The 19,918-nt window shown below is 41.0% G+C and overlaps 1 protein-coding gene across 2 annotated transcripts in view; it reads right to left on the minus strand.

Moving 5' to 3' along the window:
* Positions 1-7,444: 7,444 nt before the first annotated feature.
* LOC115197368 (diphosphoinositol polyphosphate phosphohydrolase 3-beta) overlaps positions 7,445-19,918 on the minus strand; it is a 29,211-nt gene continuing 16,737 nt past the window's right edge. Inside the window, exons 3-5 of one of the 2 annotated variants that reach the window (XM_029758797.1) lie at positions 18,518-18,562; positions 17,892-17,979; positions 7,445-8,109 (exon numbers count right to left, since the gene is read on the minus strand). In XM_029758797.1, coding sequence (XP_029614657.1) covers positions 7,895-8,109; positions 17,892-17,979; positions 18,518-18,562 — 348 coding nt within the window. In that variant the 3' untranslated portion in view covers positions 7,445-7,894. The remainder of the gene's footprint in view (positions 8,110-17,891; positions 17,980-18,517; positions 18,563-19,918) is intronic. The other variant, XM_029758798.1, reaches the window with a different exon arrangement.

The raw sequence follows: 19,918 nt of genomic DNA on the forward strand, positions 1-19,918 counted from the left end.
TGACAGGTCACGTGGGTACAGTTTGGGCCTGTTCTTTCCCTCTGTGGAAAGGTGAGAATCTCACGAACACGTGACGCCCACAGGCCTCACAACACTCGTCTGAAGGTCCCCCTTACCAGTTTAAAAAATGAATGGAAGTATATATGGAGACTGTTTAGTGCCAAAAAGATTACAAAAAAAAGATATAGGTATAGGACAGACACTTCAGAACCAACTTTCTTTAGATTTTTTTGGGGGGACTTCCTGTTGTTCCATGTTGTGAATCTGTTATTCAATGCGTTTGTATTGGCTAATAGCAGTAAGGGCCCCCCAAAAACGTTTTTGTTAATTGTTTTAAATATTTTTATATTTTAATACTTCAAGGGGACTTAAAATTCAAAATCAAATAGCAAAATGATCCTTGGTATGGCCTTCTTAAATCAATTCCATATAGCTTAGTAGAAGCCCCCTCCACGGGCTTAGACGGGGCTTAGAATCTTATAAGTTAATTAGGCCTACAGTTATTCTCATTCACAACAACCTGCTACACTTGTGAGAAACACATTTTGTTTTATTTCATAACCATCATTTACAAGTTTTTTTTATTGTCTTTTGTTTAGAGTGCTCCATGTGAGCAATGAGGATGTGCCTGGTTTCTCTATCCTGTTAATGTTAAGTGATTGCGCGTGCCTGGGCACGCATAGAAGGACCTGGCTTGCTGCAAGGAAATGTAGGGAAGTCAACAAAGCCAGTTTTTTTTTTACATCCATTGTGAATGATAATATAGCCTATTAAAACTATAGTTCCTCACAGTAGGCTATTTGAAAAATATTTTCAACAATCTCCCCATCAATAATCACCAAGCCTCAGCGTGAAAGAGCAAAATATCATGATCTGATGATCCCATATATCCAGTGGAAACATCATAAAATACAGACTTTGTAAGTGACAGGTTTGCGATTTCCACATACCTTGAGAAGTATTCCACCACTAGCAGGTAGGTGGTGCTTTTTAGAGTGAACAAGTACTCTCCCAGTCTTTGCCAGGGTCTTTCAGGAAGTTGTGAAGGTATGAGTGGTTCTGTGTGGTTTGTGCACTCTTTGATGCATGTCCTGCAGTTAAGCACAAGTTTGTTCAGTTGCTGGCTTAGTCCAGGCCACCACACTGCCTGTTGTGTGCGTTCTCTGAATACATTGTGACTCCTATTTTCCACATCTTCAATGTAAGCCTAGAAGACGGAGTGTGCCCTCAGGCCTGGAGGGAGGCAAAGGTCATTCTGCTACCTCAAAATAGCAAAGAACCCTTTAATGGTTCAAACAGCTGACCAATCAGCCTGTTACTGGTGCTTAGCAAACTTTAGGAAAAAAATCTTTTTCGACCAAATACCATGCCATTTTACAGAAAACAAATTAACAACAGACTTTCAGCACGCTTATAGGAAAGGGCACTCAACATGCTCGGCACTGACACAAATGACTAATGATTGTCTGAAAGAAATTGATAATAAGAAGATTGTGGGAGCTTTTTGTTAGACTTCAGTGCAGCTTTCATTTCATTGATCATAACATATTTCTGAAAAACTCTGCCTTATCATGGATTGAGAGTTACCTATCCAATAGAACACAGAGGGTTTTCTGTTTTTACTAATGACCTTATACTGACCTTGAATAAAGCCTGTGTGTCCATGCATGCTGACGTATACATGTCGGCTGCAACAGTAAAATAAATAACTCACACCCTTAACATAGAGGTCCAGCCAGTTTTAGAATAGGTAGCAATAGGCTGGTGCTAAATATTTCAAAAAACGAAAAGGATCATTTTTGGAACAAATCACTCACTCATTCCCTAAACCTCATCTGGAACAATTACTGAATAATGTGGCGATTGAGCAAGTTGAGGAGACTAAACTGCTTTGTGTTACCCTAGATAGCAAGCTAACATGGTCAAAACATATAGACTCAATGGTTACTAAAATGGTAAGAGGTCTGTCCATGATAAGGCATTGCTCTCCTTTCTTGACATCTCAGTCAGACACACAGGTTTTACAGACCTAGTTTTGTCGCACCTGGACTACAGTCCAGTTGTGTGGTCGGGTGCGTCAGAGAAGGACATAGACAAATTGCAGTTGGTCCAGAACAGAGCAGAACAGACGTGCATGGAGGATGAATGTCAATCGCATGTCAGTCTCTCCTGGCTCAAAGTTGAGAAGAGATTGACTGCATCACTATTGCTCTTTGTGTGAGGTGTGGATGTGTTGAAGGTACCGAGCTGTCTGTTCAAGCAGTTGGCACACAGTTCGGACACTTATTGGTATCACACAAGACATGTAACCAGAGGTCTCTTCACAGTCCGCAGGTCCAGAACAGAGGATTGGTAACACAGTATTAAATAGAGCCATGATTAAATGGAACTCTCTGCCACCCCAGGTAACTCAAAAAACAGATAACCAGTCTTACGGCACAACAGAAGAGACACACAGACATTTTTATGCATTTTGTATTGTATTATGCATGTGATATGTGGTTGGTATACGACTGTGAATAAAATCAAATTATATTGGTCACATACACATGGTTAGCAGATGTTAATGCGAGTGTAGCGAAATGCTTGTGCTTCTAGTTCCGACAATGCAGTAATATCTAACAAGTAATCTAACAATTTCACAACAACTACCTCATACACACAAAAGTCAAGGGATGAATAAGAATATGTACATATAAATAAATGGATGAGCGATGGCCGTGCGGCATAGGCAAGATGCAGTGGATGGTAGAGAATACACTACATACATATGAGATGAGTAATGTAGGATATGTAAACATCATTAAAGTGCCGTTATTTAAAGTGACAAGTGATACCATTATTAAATCCATTTATTAAAGTGGCCAGAGATTTGAGTCTGTATGTTGGCAGCAGCCTCTCTATGTTAGTGATGGCTGTTTAACAGTCTGATGGCCTTGAGATAGAAGCTGTTTTTCAGTCTCTCGGTCCCAGCTTTGATGCACCTGTACTGACCTCGCCTTCTGGATGATAGCAGGGTGAACAGGCAGTGGCTCGGGTGGTTGTTGTCCTTGATGATCTTTTTGGTCTTCCTGTGACATCGGGTGCTGTAAGTGTTCTGGAGGGAAGGTATTTTGCCCCCGGTGATGCGTTGTGCAGACCGCACTACCCTCTGGAGAGCCTTGCAGTTGAGGGCGGTGCAGTTGCCGTACCAGGCGGTGATACAGCCTGACAGGATGCTCTCGATTGTGCATTTGTAACAGTTTGCGAGTGCTTTAGGTGACGAGCCAAATTTCTTCACCTTCCTGAGGTTGAAGAGGCACTATTGTGATTGCGCCTTTTCACCACGCTGTCTGTGTCGGTGGACCATTTCAGTTTGTCCGTGATGTGTATGCCGAGGAACTTAAAACGTTCTACCTTCTCCACTACTGTCCTGTCGATGTGGATGGGGTGTGCTTCCTCTGCTGTTTCCTGAAGTCCACGATCATCTCCTTTGTTTTGTTGACGTTGAGTAAGAGGTATTTTCCTGACACCACACTCCGAGGGCCCTCACCTCCTCCCTGTAAGCCGTCTCATCGTTGTTGGTAATCAAGCCTACCACTGTAGTGTCGTCTGCAAACTTGATGATTGAGTTGGAGGAGTGCATGGCCACGAAGTCATGGGTGATGCTCTGAGGAAGCGGCTAGGGATGCCATCTGTGTCGGACAGCCTTGCAAGGGTTAACATGTTTAAATGTTTACTCACGTTGGCCACGGAGAAGGAGAGCCCACAGGCTTTGGTAGCAGGCCGTGTCAGTGGTACTGTATTGTCCTCAAAGCAAGCAAAGAAGTTGTTTAATTTGTCTGGGAGCAAGACGGGTTTTCTTTTTGTAATCTGTGATTGACTGAAGACCCTGCCACACACGTCTCGTGTTTGAGCCATTGAATTGCGACTTTACTTTGTCTCTATACTGATGCTTTGCTTGTTTAATTGCCTTACGGAGGGAATAGCTGCACTGTTTGTATTCGGTCATGTCTCCAGTCGCCTTGCCATGATTAAAAGCGGTGGTTCGCGCTTTCAGTACAAGATGGCGCCGACAGAGATGGTCACCTCTCTTCAGGTCCTTAGGAAACTATGCAGTTATTTGTTTTTATGTATTATTTCTTACATTGTTAGCCCAGAAAATCTCAAGTGTTATTACATAGAGCCAGGAAGAACTATTGAATAAAAAGCGATGTCAACTTACCAACATTACGACCAGGAATAAGTCTTTCCCAAAGCTGATCCTTTGTTCAGACCTCCACCCTGGACATGGGATCTTATCCCAGAGGCTGACCCAAAACAACGCGGTCACTGCAAGAGAGGCAGACGGAGCGGCCTACTGGTCAGACTCAGAAGGTGAGCACACCATCCACCGCTTCCGTGCATATTACTCGCCAATGTCCAATCTCTAGACCACAAGGTGGACAAAATTAGGGCACGAGTTGCCTTCCAGAGAGACATCAGAGATTGTAACATTCTCTGTTTCATGGAAACATGGCTCACTCGGGATATGTTGTCAGAGGCTGTACAGCCACCCGGTTTCTTCATGCATCACGCCGACAGAAACAAACATCTCTCTGGTAAGAAGAAGGGCGGGGGTGTATGCCTTATGATTAACGGTTCATGGTGTAATCACAACAACATACAGAAACTCAAGTCCTTTTGTTCACCTGACCTAGAATTCCTTACAATCAAATGCCGACCGCATTATCTTCCAAGAGAATTCTCTTTGATTATAGTCACAGCCGTGTATATCCCCCCCTCCCCCCAAGCAGATACCTCATCGGCCCTGAAAGAACTTCACTGTGTAAACTGGAAACCATACATCCTGAGGCTGCATTTATTGTAGCTGGGGATTTTAACAAAGCTAACCTGAGAACAAGACTTCCTAAATTCTATCAGCATATCGAATGCGCGACACAAGCTGGTAGCATTCTGGATCATTGCTCCTCTAACTTCCGTGATGCATACAAAGCCCTCCCCCGTCCTGCCTTCGGCAAATCTGACCATGACTCCAATTTGGTGCCCTCAGCCTATAGACAGAAACTAAAACAGGAAAACGCCCATGCTCAGGTCCATCCAACGCTGGTCTGACCAATTGGATTCCATGCTTCAATATTGCTTCGATCACGTGGACTGGGATATGTTCCGGATAGCCTCAGACAATAACATTGATGTATATGCTGACTCGGTGAGTGAGTTTATAAGCAAGTACATCGGAGATGTCGTACCCACTGTGACTAAAACCTTTCCTAACCAGAAACCGTGGATCGATGGTAGCATCCACGCAATTATGGGGTTGTCTCGCCTGGCTATCTTGAGATGAATGCACTAGCTATGGGTCGCTCTGGATGGGAGCGTCTGCTAAATGACTAAATTGTCATGTAAATATAGTGCTATGTATATTTACATTGTCTTCAAAAAGTGATCAAACCCCTTGACTTATTTCCCCCCAAAAAACGTGTTACAGCCTGAATTCTAAATGGATTAAATTGATACTTTTCTCACTCATCTACACACAATACCCCATAATGACAAAGTGAAAACATGTTTTCAGAAATATTTGCAAATATATTGAAAATTAAATACAGAAATACCTCATTGACAAGAACTCACATTCCTGAGTCAATACTTTGTTGAAGTACCTTTGGCAGTGATTATGGCTGTTAGTCTTTCTGGGTAAATCTCTGGATTGTGCAACATTTGCCCATAATTATTTTCAAAATTCTTCAAGCTCTGTCAAATTGGTTGTTGATCATTGCTAAACAATCATTTTCATGTCTTGCCATCGATTTTCAAGTAGACTCAAGTCAAAACTGTAACTAGGCCACTGTCTTCTTGGTATAAGCAACTCTAGTGTAGATTTGGCCTTTTAGGTCATTGTCCCACTGAAAGGTGAATTAATCTCCCAGTGTCTGGTGGAAAGCAGACTGAACCAGGTTTTCCTGTAGGATTTTGCCTGTGCTTAGCTCCATTACGTTTATTTTTTATCCTGAAATGATTACAAGCATACCATAATATGATGCAGCCCCCACTTTGCTTGAAAATATGGAGTGATGTATTTTACTGGATTTGCCCCAAACATAACACTTTGTAATCAGGACAAATTTGATCGCTTTGCCACATTTCTTTGCAGTACTACTTTAGTGCCTTGTTGCATGTTTTGGAATATTTTAATTCTGTAGAGGCTTAAAGTCATCATTGGCCTCATGATGAAATCCATGAGCGGTTTCCTTCCTCTCCGGCAACTGAGTTAAGAAGGGTGCCTGTAACTTTGTAGGGACTGAGTGCATTGATACACCATCCAAAGTATAATTAATAACTTCACCATGCTCAAAGGGCAATTCAATGTCTGTTTTTTTTCTACCAATAGGTGTCCTTTTTTATGAGGCATTGGAAAACCTCTCTGGTGTTTGTGGTTGAAATTCACTGCTTTTTATTTTTTACCTTTATTTAACTAGGCAAGTCAGATAAGAACAAATTCTTATTTTCAATGACGGTCTAGGAACAGTGGGTTAATTGCCTTGTTCAGGGGCAGAACGACAGATTTTTACCTTGTCAGCTCAGGGATTTGATCTAGCAACCTTTCGATTATTAGTCCAACGCTCTAACCACTAGGCTACCTGTCGCCCCAGGTAGCCTAGGTATCTTACAGATAATTGTATGCGTGGGGTAGAGATGAGGTAGTCATTCAAAAATCATGTTTAACACTATTATTGCACTTAGAGTCCATGCAACCTATGTAACTTAAGCTCATTTTTACTCCTGAAATTATTTGGCTTGCCATAACAAAGGGGTTGAATAGTTATTGACTAAAGACAATTCAGCTTTACATTTTTTATTAATTTGTAAAAATAATTCCACTTTGACATTATGTGGTATTGTGTGTAGGCCAGTGACAAAAACCTTTATTTTATTAATTTTAAATTCAGGGTATAACAAAACAAGTGTAAAAAGTGAGGGGGTGTGAATACTTTCTGAAGGTATTGTATGTATATTATGCATTTTATTTGAGTTGTTTCCTGTTTGGACCCCAGGAAGAGTTGTCACTGCCTCAACAGCAGCTAAGTGGGGGTCCTAATAAATACTAAATAATTATGTTCCGGCACCCTGACAAAAGTTTCCTACCTTTGCCCTAGATCCGGCACCCTGACAAAAGTTTCCTATATTTGCCCTAAACTAAGCAGCATTTGGGGTTTTGACATAAAGGAAATAAGCCTTTCCAGAGGTAACACTACCCTCTATTGGCCAATCAGAGCTACTTCAAGCAGAAAGCAGTTCACCAAAATGCTGCACTCTGACCATAGACCGTAGTCTTTGACCTTATATAATCAAAATGTAAGATGAACTTGTAAGAATAACTTGAAACAAAGGATCTTTTCACAGAGGTTGACGTCATTCTAATGATAGAAAGCTGATGACTAATGGATCCCATTAACAGAGATTAGCTTTAAGATCCAGTTTTTATTAATAATATATATCCTTATTTGTCTGATGACAGTTGATAAAAACAATATACAAAGAAAAATATTGAATATCCATTTGACACATTTTCACACTCTTCATGCCCCCTAATAAAATAATGAATTCCTTTTAACTTAGAAAGTTCATACTGTACAAATTAAGAATCAACACAGAAAGGAATCCATGTAAAATGTCTATTCTGGGTACTTCCACTCTAGAGTCCTCCTGGGTCCTCCTTGGCTTGGTCCCAGATCAGTTTGTGCTCTTGCCATACTCCATTACTGTCATTGTCAAGCCAAACATGACAAGTCCACAAGGAGTTGGCAGGACAGCAGAAACAGACTGGCACCTAGGCTAGGTCCTCTTACGATGCTGGTTCTTCTGATGGCGGCTATCCTATCTGTCCTATCTGTTGACCGAGGGAGGTCCTCTATCTGTCCCCTGTGGTGGAGTTGACGTAGTCAGGGGCGTTGTCATCCGTCATGGGGAACACCCAGGTGTTGCCATTGGTGGGGCCGCAACAGGTGGAGCTGCATGTGGGATTACAAGTGGCTGTGAGTCGGTGCAGGTACTCTGCGTGGACAGGCTTGTGGCTTTGCAGCACCCGGATAGCCTCGTCGATATTGAACCACTTCCGTTTCCTACCTGAAAGACGTACAGCAGAGAGAAAAGGTCAGAGGGCTGTATTAATAACCTCTTAAACTGCTGCCCTCTAGTGGCACTTTCTAAACGACACATTATTGTATACTACCCTCAAAGTACATGTCAGTATAAAAAACAACCTACAAATACATGCGTTGTGCTCTGTGTGTGTGTGTGTGTGTGTGTGTGTGTGTGTGTGTGTGTGTGTGTGTGTGTGGGGGGGGGGGGGGGGGGGGGGGTAAACAAACAAAAATTGTATTTTCCTCATAAAGACACAGATATTTTAAAAGCGCCGGGCTTGAGCAAAGTGCCATGCTTTAATTTTCCGTGGATGATATACAGTGCTTTCAGAAAGTATTCACACCCCTAAACTTTTAACACATTTTGTTGTGTGTTACAAAGTGGGATTAAAATGTATTTGTCATTTATTGTCAACAATCTACACAAAATGTGACATTTTATTTAAATAAAATACTAATATATCTTGATTAGATAAGTATTCAACCCCCTGAGTCAATACATGTTCGAATCACATTGGGCAGTGATTATAGCTGAGAGTATTCCTTGGTAAGTCTAAGAGCATTGCACATCTGGATTTTACAATATTTGCTAAATATTCTTTTAAAGAAATTCAAGTTCTGTCAAGTTGGTTGTTGATCATTGCTAGACAGTCATTTTCAAGTCTTGCCATAGTTTATCCAGCCCATTTAAGCCAAAACTGTAACTTGGCCACTCAGGAACACTCAATGTAGTCTTGGTAAGAAACTCCAGTGTATATTTGGCCTAGAGGTTTAGGTTATTGTTCTGCTGAAAGGTGAATTTGTCTCCCAGTGTCTGTTGGGAAGCAGATTGAACCAAGTTTTCCTCTAGGATTTTTCCTGTACTTAGCTCTGTTCCATTTATTTTCTTCCTAAAAAACTCCCTAGTCCTTGCAGATGACAAGCCTACCCATAACATGATGTAGCCACCACCATGCTTGAAAATATGAAGAGTGGTACTCAGTGATGTGTTGTGTTGGATTTGCACAGAGTGAGCAAATGTTTAGTGATTTGTTAAGCACATTTTTACTCCTGAGCTTAGACTTGCCATAACAAAAGGGTTGAATACTTATTGACTCAAGACATTTCAGCTTATAATTTATTCATTTGTAAACATTTCTAAAAACACAATTCCACATTGTGTTTAGATCAGTGATGCAACATCTCAATTTAATCACTTTTAAACTCAGGCTTTAGCACAACAAAATGTGGATAGATAAGGGTTGTGAATACTTTCTGAAGGCATATGAGGAGAAAGCTGAAGTCTCTGTCCATTGATGTAAATATATCCCCTGTCTGATTCCCAGTTCATCCACTAGATAGCAATAGGAGATCACATGACATCTCTTGGCCACCATTTGCGTCTGGTTTGGGTCGTGAGTCACTGTGCCAAAATGGCTGAACGGATTTTCAAGCCTGACATCTTAAAATGACCTTAGCAATCAGGGCTTTCAAGTTATGGAGTTTGCTTTTTTAAAATAAGACACAGACAGGTGAGGAAACTTCAAACTTCTTTTTTCCATTCACTTTCCCTATTGTAAACAATGCGCTAGATCAATGGCGCATGTGGAGGATGTATACAAGGATATTCTTATGACATTGACAGCAGTAAGATTTGAGTTAGATTTCCAAAAAGGACTGCAGCTTTCAAATGTCATCGCCGGACCCTGTACCGGGTCCAAAACAACCACTCAGAGTTTAGCATGTTAACAGAGTAATAGGATCTAAAAACTGATTCTCATCAGATGCATACAACGATTCTCAGTTTTTGTAATAAGCCAACAATGATTACTGTTTGTTTTTCCCTGACTGCCTGAATGTACATTACATTGTATTAGGAACTAATCAAAACTTTCCTTAAAGTAGGTCTTTGTTACTGTAACGGATGCATGTGACATTCAGAAAGTGTTTTTACTTATCTGCTTTTGTTGGACTTCCCAATTAGCATATCAACATAAACACTGGCTAAACCTCTGTACGCAGCTACACATTTTCCCCACCCCTTCACACCAACCAGCTCCGAAATACTGAAAAATGTAACACCACTGAATGTTGAGAACTTTACCCATAGTATAACTGGACATTTCTGTCATTTATCCTGTGGTGTTTATGAAGCTTCCCACCTAAGCCTCAGTATAAAGATTTCCCATAAAAAACATTGTCTGGTTAACTGTCAGTTAACATTATTTATGGCTTCCAAATGCTAGCCATATTTTATCATTCAAGTATTTTGTAAAAGGCATTCAAAAGTGCCCTCTGACATTAAAAGGGGTTAATGAGGGGGGCGTAGCGGTGTGTGTGTGTGTGTGTGGGGGGGGGGGGGGTTCACTAACCACTGATGTACTCCACTTGTAAGACAAGCCCACAAATGTAGAGCCTGACCAGGCATAGTCATGGGCCTTGTAAAAGGCAAGAGAGGACAGAGGGAGGGAGGGGGCGACAGTGCGGGTAGTGATGAAGACTGGAAAACAACTGTGCACAGCAAACATGCATGCCCCTTGTGAAGGCCTGAATTCTATTTATATGGGTGAAGGGAATGAAAGACCAGCACTTTTTTCAGAACCGGCTACAAATAGTTCACGTTTTGAGTTACAGGGTCCCTTGTCAAACGTTATATTTTAAACACCTGCTACCACATCCTAAACCAGTTATGGTGATAATTTCTGGGATCTAGTCCACGTCTTAACATGTAGAAAGTGTCTAGTTAGCGAAGACAGTTCGGTGTTTTCTACCATACAATATTTACTTGACACTAATTTGCACAGATACCACATATTTTAGTTACAGAACATGGAAAATGTCTTCATGTAAATATTAGACAAACAAATGTACAAGTAACTTATTCAAAACAAAATTTGTCCAGTTTCATCTCATAATTTTGTCATGACGTTGCCCTCTTTGGGTATAGCGAGCACAGTTGACCCCCTCCCCCTGCACCTCCCCCTGCACTTCTTCACCATCTCCCTCTGTCTCCTGCACCCAGAAGGGGTCGTAAATTCCTAAGAAAATGTCCCACCTCATGGCCACAGTATAAAGAGACAGAGTGTTTTCATGGAGAGACAAAGGAATTCTTCCACCTTACAGGACGGGAGAATCGAACGATATTTATGTTCTGGAGAAGGTATAAAAGATCGGTGAAGAATCCAGCTACGAACTGGTCCGTTTGGTACAATTTTGTGAAACTCAGAGACAATACGGCCATATTACCATAATAATGTTTATATACCAGCCTCAGCTATGAGACTTACATCTAAATGGTTGTATAAAATTAATGAATAAGGACAAAGCTATTTGGAATATGTTGGGATGCTTGTAAGATGTTAATGTGTATTTTCTTTTTAAAGTTTTACCAAGTCATCGGCACACCCCCATGAACAGACGAGACCTGGCGTCATGAGACAGCCTTTTTCTGTCATTCCGAATAAAACCCCCACCCAGGGTTTCTATCACTAGACCAAGCCTCCACTCCATTACGAGTTGGCTAATAGGTTTTACCATGCATATCTCTACTGAACTTAAACCATACCACGTGGTTAAACTATTAGACTATCAATACAGAATAAGAACAAGTCTTTGACATTAATTACTAGTCTGCAGCTAGGAATTCGGTATCATTGAACGCGAAGACCGCCGGAAACATCTGTCCTATAATGACATTAATGAATGTCACTTTGAAATATCCATTCTAACCGAGAGAGAGAGAGAGAACGCAAGGACAAAACTCTCCAACAGAACAGAACTTTTCAACAAAGATCCCGACGACACACTGAGCGTAAATATATATATTGATTGCAATTGTTCCCGAATGAGTGAGCGTTCATGTGCAAAGGATTAGCATTTCAATTGTTAATATTTATCAACTCTGTAGTGCCTTCTCAGCTGACCCCACCCCCCTTTTGTCTAACAAGCCGCTATGCCGGTTTAGCCCACTAGTGCACATTCCTCTACCATTTCTTTGTAACGATACCTACTGTTTGTATGCCTTTCTGTGAATTATTTAGTTTAGTAAATAAATTATTTTAAGACAATTGATGCATGGATGACTCATAGTGAAGACTGGGTTCGTGCAGATAAGCAACAATTTACGACGTTTGGAATGAGACTGACTGAGGTAAACGAATACATCATTAATCAGAGGACTCATGGATCAGATATTATAATATCTGAAAGTTATATTAGGAAAATTATAACTTTGTAATCTGAATATTTTCCTTGGTGCCCCGACCTTTTAGTTAATTACAGTTACACGATTAATCAGTTTAATCGCGTAATAATAATTACAGAGAGTTATTTGATAAACATGTCTTCAAGTTAATGATGCCAAAGACACGACAATTTGATACACACTTTTCTTTATGCAAACTAAGTATCAAAACACAAGTGGACATGAAATACTGTTTTTTCAAACCATTCTTCAAATGCAACCATTTTATTTAGACATCCAGCAATATGCTGACATTACTGAAGATCAACAGGTGTTTGACATAGAGGTGATGATGGTGTGAAAACAACTGACAGCATTTTTTCAGTCAATATATCCAGTAGGTCAGAGTTCAGGTGGCTAGGGACGTATTACTGTAGACATGGATGTGTCCCTCGGTCAGTATCTCAAGTGACAACAGAGACCATCTGTCAGTCTGTCTGCTTGCTCCTCTCTCAGTTTTTACAAGCTGTCTCCTGCCAACTAAAGTGGGGTCAGCCTCTATACGAGTCATTTTAACTCCTTAAACGTAATGGCAAAATGTAGATTTCCGCCTAAATAGACCTACCCAAAAGTAACTGCTATTCATGTGTAATTACATGATTCTGACATGCAAACACTTGGTATATTTGGAAAGACGACGTCCGGAAGATTATGAGGAAATTATCAGAAGATAGGAGTTACATAGTTCAGAATACACAAGATCAAGCACAAACAACATTTTATTTTGAATGTAATCTTTCATTGACAAGCTATAAGTGAATTATTGATGCCCAGAGCTAGAAACACTCTGAGATGGCTTCCACAACATGTGACCAAGATCAGAAAAAAAGGGATTGATAGACCTAACAACTAGAAATAGGCAGATGTTTTAGGATCTTTCCAAGTGTCTCTAAACCTCTCCAAAGTGGCATATGTCTGTAAATTATATTCTAGTGCTATTAGACATTTGCAATCCCTAAATGCAATTTGTTCAGTATAAAAAGACAATTTCTACCATATTAAACTCACTCAAACATTGTGGTGGTGTTATGTGGTATCCAGGGTACATTCAAGTGTCCTTTCAACCTCTCCAAAGCGGTAATTGCACAGTTTTTGCACACTGGATGTGCCTAAATGTTATTGTTCACTATAAAAACGAAGTTTCTACAACACCAACCTCTCTCAAACATTGTGGTGGTGTCGGGGGACATACAGGGGATATCCAAGTGTTTTTTCTACTTCTCCAAAGTGCCAGAATGTTTACCCTAGGCATATCCATTGTGTTAATCCCATATACAAATGAACTGTTTACAAAAACAATATAGAAGCAGATATACATAAAAAAATATATACAATTTCTTATCAAACACAAACTTGGTTACACATGTGTCCTTCACTAAAAAAAGGTACAGAAATAGAAATAAGCTGAAATATTTCCAAATGGCATTCATATTCGTTTTACATCCCAGGTGTAGATGATTAGATTTCGCTTTCACCGTAGCTTGTGCATGTAGTGAAAGTCTTTGAAGCGGTCCCTCTCTGCCTGGAAACAAAAAGCCAACTGGCATTTCGGACAGAAGATCTGGCATTTCCCCCTTTTCCCCCAGTGTTTTGTGCAATGCTTGCAGTTCTTCCTTTTTGTTTTTTGGCATGTGTGTTGGATAGTGGTGCTCACCTTGAGTGGGGGGGGGGGTCTTGTGATGATTGTGAAGTTGCTTTGGGCCCCCAATTCAGCCATTTCCAACACCAGCTGCTCTCGGAAGGCCAACTGGGAGAGGGGTTTGACCTTTTGCTTTGGCCATCTGCTTGTGGAGAATGAAAGCATTTACTGTAGCAATGTCCACAACGTGGTAAATATAAGTCTTAAACCACTTCCTGGTCTTGTGGAGGACCTGGTAGTAGTTTATCAGAGCATCAGATTGGTTGACACCCCCCATGCTGGCATTGTAGTCCTTCACAGAAACAGGAATGGATACATTCTTCCTTTTTCACTCTCCTTGCTGTGTGGTGAGCATGGTTGTTTCCTTAGAGTCTTTCCATTTCACAAAAAACTGCTTGTTTGTCCTGATCCAACGTATGGTCCCCCTCTCCGCTGTCTTTGTCATGTTGCTTACCTTGGTCTTGGGGAAACCGATTCTGTTAGGACGAATGGTGCCACAAGCCCCCATTTTCATTTTGAAGAGGTCTATGAAAAGTGGATGTAGAACCATCAGACGGGGTGATTGGCATCGCAGTGAAGACCTTGACTGGCAGGGGCGCTTGCTAGGGAGGGGTGGCTCTCAAACGTCATCAAAATCCTCTGCGGTGAATAAAATAAAGGGATATATATATTCTTGTATGACACACATAATTACAGTTGACTAAATTTACAAAACAACATTACTGTAAAGTAAAAACACCAAGCCTAAACTTTATCTGTACAGTGACTGACATAGAAGGTGTGAAGTACACACACAATGCAAACAGTAACACCTTGGAGACAAAGGCAGAGGTGAGAACCACAAATAAACAACGGCCATGAGAGTGTAGTAGCCTCTCCAAAGTTACAAGGATGAAACGTAGAACAGCAAACAGTGAACTAATATGAAGCATAGACAATAACTACTTTGGAATTATATAACATATAAATTACTTGTTACATAGGCCTATGTAAACTAAATCCAAAGGATAAAAAGCAGACAACTTACATATAGTAAATTTGCTTTATAGAGTCATGAAAATAATTTACTTATAGATCTAAAAGTGGATCCAATCCTTCTCGAAAGCAATATTTGTCGGCCGAGTCGAAATCCTCATTGATGCACGTTGCTTACACTTTGCTTGATTTTTAAAAATAAATAAACAAATACCCTATCATCTATTCTAACAAAATATAATAAAATATATATATATATGTTTTTAAATAACATCCTACTCCACTATTTAAATCTACTTAGTCATACCTCAGGCCAACAACCTGAAAGGATGTGACACCAACACTTAACACACCCTGCAACCCTTCTGATGTCAAGTCTCACACACCCAAATACCTCTCTGCAGCTGCCACCACAACCTCAATTTTCTGCGACTTACATTCCATCCCTGCAGTACAGTTGATGACCATTGCTATAAATGCTAAAAATCAAATCTTACTGAAACATATATTACTTGTTGGCCGATCCCTCTGTACTGGTACAGATCTACTACACACACACACCACTCCTCTCAGGATCCCTCCCCCTTGACCCATCTTCCTCTACTTTCTTCACTGTCTCAGCATGACAACTTCTGCACTACTCTAACCCTGGAAACCTCAACCTGCCTCTCTCGCACAGGACATTTCTGATCCCCAGCCCCATAGGCACCCCTACAATTAACACACTTTCCCCAATGCTACACATTCCTTTGTCAGATTCACCGTCTGAAGGCACTGTACAGTCGTAATATGAAAGTGTTACATTTCTTTCCCCTATTAATAACATTGGACAAATTACATAAATGCATTGTAATTTTACTTATCTAAAGAATACATTTTTTGATACAACATGAGTACTATGCATGAACCCCCCAAAGAGCCACTTCAACTTACAAACTCCAAGCAGTATTCATGCTTTTGTCTTTTCATGATACAAATTCTCTTCAAAAGGATTCTTACATGAACCTGACTTTGATACACTCTCTATGAATGGAATTAGCAAATATCATCTGATGATTTTCGTTAAGTACCCAGGAGTCAAACCAACAGTCCTCAAACCTCATTTCACGGCCCTGACTGCTTAGGAGATCAAAACCTTTTTGTTTAATGAGGCACACATGTGTTTGTGTGTTCCAATGTTTTGATGTCAACATCACAGACTGGGAGAGTGAAAGGGGCCCGGGGTGTGAGAGAGACGTAGCTGCGTAGGTGTAGTAAGAAAAGGTTGATTGTCTAAATTTCTCAGAAGTTCCCAGCTTCCCACCAATTGTGTCAGAGAGGAAATGCTTAGACAAAAGACGTGCATAAAGGTCTAAAGAGATGTGGGAAAATAGTGTTCCCTAACCAGATATCTTCATGTACAGTGCCATACAACTCTCCTTCTGTGGCCTCCAACTGCTCTTAAATGCTAGCAAAACCAAATGCATGCTTTTCAAACGTTCGCTGCCCACACCTGCCCGCCCGACTAGCATCACTACTCTGGACGGTTCTGACCTAGAATACGTGGACAACTACAAATACCTAGGTGTCTTGCTAGACTGTAAACTCTCCTTCCAGACTCATATCAAACATCTCCAATCCAAAATCAAATCTAGAATCGGCTTTCTATTTCGCAACAAAGCCTCCTTCACTCACGCCGCCAAACATACCCTCGTAAAACTGACCATCCTACCGATCCTCGACTTTGGCGATGTCATTTACAAAATAGCTTCCAATACTCTACTCAGCAAATTGGATGTAGTCTATCACAGTGCCATCGTTTTGTTACCAAAGCACCTTATACCACCCACCACTGCGACCTATATGCTCTAGTCGGCTGGCCCTCGCTACATATTCGTCGCCAGACCCACTGGCTACAGGTCATCTATAAGTCTATGCTAGGTAAAGCTCCGCCTTATCTCAGTTCACTGGTCACGATAACAACACCCACCCGTAGCACGCGCTCAAGCAGGTATATCTCACTGGTCATCCCCAAAGCCAACACTTCCTTTGGCCGCCTTTCCTTCCAGTTCTCTGATGCCAGTGACTGGAACGAATTGCAAAAATTGCTGAAGCCGAAGACTTATATTTCCCTCACTAACTTTAAACATCAGCTTTCTGAGCAGCTAACCGATCGCTGCAGTTGTACATAGTCCATCTGCAAATAGCCCACCCAATCTACCTACCTCATCCCCATATTGGTTTTTATTTACTTTGCTGCTTTTTTGCACACCAGTAGCACTACTTACACACCATCATCTGCTCATCATCATCTGCTCATCTATCACTCCAGTGTTAATCTGCTAAATTGTAATTACTTTGCTACTATGGCCTATTTATTGCCATACCTCCTCATACCATTTGCACACACTGTATATAGACTTTCTTTTTTTTCTACTGTGTTATTGACTGTAAGCTTGTTTATTCCATGTTTAACTCTGTGTTGTTGTTTGTGTCGCACTGCTTTGCTTTATCTTGGCCAGGTCGCAGTTGTAAATGAGAACTTGTTCTCAACTAGCTTACCTGGTTAAATAAAGGTGAAATAAAAAATAAAAAACAGTAGAAGTTCCCTAACCAGATGTCTTCATGTACAGTAGAAGTTCCCTAACCAGATGTCTTCATGTACAGTAGAAGTTCCCTAACCAGATGTCTTCATGTACAGTAGAAGTTCCCTAACCAGATGTCTTCATGTACAGTAGAAGTTCCCTAACCAGATGTCTTCATGTACAGTAGAAGTTCCCTAACCAGATGTCTTCATGTACAGTAGAAGTTCCCTAACCAGATGTCTTCATGTACAGTAGAAGTTCCCTAACCAGATGTCTTCATGTACAGTAGAAGTTCCCTAACCAGATGTCTTCATGTACAGTAGAAGTTCCCTAACCAGATGTCTTCATGTACAGTAGAAGCCTACCGATGTTGACAGAATCCTCCCAGTCCTCCAAGGTCTCTGTCACAGTCAGGACATAGACGTATGTCCTGTGTTTCCTGTCCTGGTTGTGCTACAGGGACAGACAAACAGACAGACTGCTTCATATCATAATAAACCCTTTATACAGTGTTTCTGTATTGCATGCAGGGTTTAAAAACTTTGTGGTGTGGTGTGTGGTATTTTCAGCTGGGAGCCCATTTTTCGGGGTCCCAGCTGAAACCGACCCCACCCCAGCCCAAATCTAATGATACAACCTTGAAATCAGTAAATGTCTATTTACATCAACAAATAACCTTGCATTCATTACATTTGTCTTTCTTATCAAAAGTAACCAATAAATACATTTACTCAAAATACATTTACTAAATCTGTAATCTTAATTTTTTGTTCCCTAAATATAATGTTTTATGTGGCAACCCCACTGCAGTTCCCACTGGGGTCGCGACCATAACATTGAATATCACTGGTCTAAGGTATGAGGAAGTAGGGCTTAATAATAATGTTGTAATGAGATAAATGTTTTGATATGATGTGTTGCATGATATGTAATATACAGTGCTATGCTACAGTGTGCTATGACATGATGATTGACAGTTTGTGAGGCTTACCTCAAAAACCCCCAGTAGCCTGCCAAGTTTCCCCTTTACACCAGCCTGGACAGTGACACAGACAGATTACAACAAAACCCCCAGTAGCCTGCCAAGTTTCCCCTTTACACCAGCCTGGACAGTGACACAGACAGATTACAACAAAACCCCCAGTAGCCTGCCAAGTTTCCCCTTTACACCAGCCTGGACAGTGACACAGACAGATTACAACAAAACCCCCAGTAGCCTGCCAAGTTTCCCCTTTACACCAGCCTGGACAGTGACACAGACAGATTACAACAAAACCCCCAGTAGCCTGCCAAGTTTCCCCTTTACACCAGCCTGGACAGTGACACAGACAGATTACAACAAAACCCCCAGTAGCCTGCCAAGTTTCCCCTTTACACCAGCCTGGACAGTGACACAGACAGATTACAACAAAGGACAGTCAGCTACTGTATAAACACCAGTATAAAACCAATACATTCCCACATCCTACATTACAAGACAGAATCACTTTTAAAAGTTGTTACAGCCAATATCATGTAGAGTTCTACTCTTCTGTTAAATCATCAATCAAGAAGAAGCACATTAAGGTCCTGGAGTGGCCTAGCCAGTCTCCAGACCTTAATCCCATAGAAAATCTGTGGAGGGAGCTGAACGTTCGAGTTGCCAAACGTCAGCCTCAAAACCTTAATGACTTGGAGAAGATCTGCAAAGAGGAGTGGGACAAAATCCCTCCTGAGATGTGTGCAAACCTGGTGGCCAACTACAAGAAACGTCTGATCTCTGTGATTGCCAACAAGGGTTTTGCCACCAAGTACTAAGTCATGTTTTGCAGAGGGGTCAAATACTTATTTCCCTCATTAAAATGCAAATCAATTTATAACATTTTTGACATGCGTTTTTCTGGATTTTTTTGTTGTTATGCTGTCTCTCACTGTTCAAATAAACCTACCATTAAAATTATAGACTGATCATTTCTTTGTCAGTGGGCAAACGTACAAAATCAGCAGGGGATCAAATACTTTTTCCCCCTCACTGTATAATGTTAGCCTGGTTCCAGATCAGTTTGTGCTCTCTTACCAAATACATTTCTGTCATTGTCATTTGTCACGCCAAACAATGTCACACCAGGGATGGAATTGATCTAGATATTTCTGACAAGTTATAAATAATTCTCTGAGGTCTGCAATGACTGACATGACAATTCACCTATTACAACTTCCAAGAGTAGGTTGAAAGCCTGAATGAGTTCCCCCTCCCCTCCCGCACGCCCCACAGTTTGGGAACCACTGCATTAGGATATAAAGGTTTGTGATATATGCATGAGAACAAATATTAAAAGATTCTTGTGACCCGGCCGCTGACTGTTTTGGGAGAGCCTGATAACACCTTGCAACATTCCAGGACTGGAGCCCA

Source organism: Salmo trutta, chromosome 7 (genome assembly GCF_901001165.1).
Source record: "Salmo trutta chromosome 7, fSalTru1.1, whole genome shotgun sequence".
NCBI classification, from domain to species: domain Eukaryota; kingdom Metazoa; phylum Chordata; class Actinopteri; order Salmoniformes; family Salmonidae; genus Salmo; species Salmo trutta.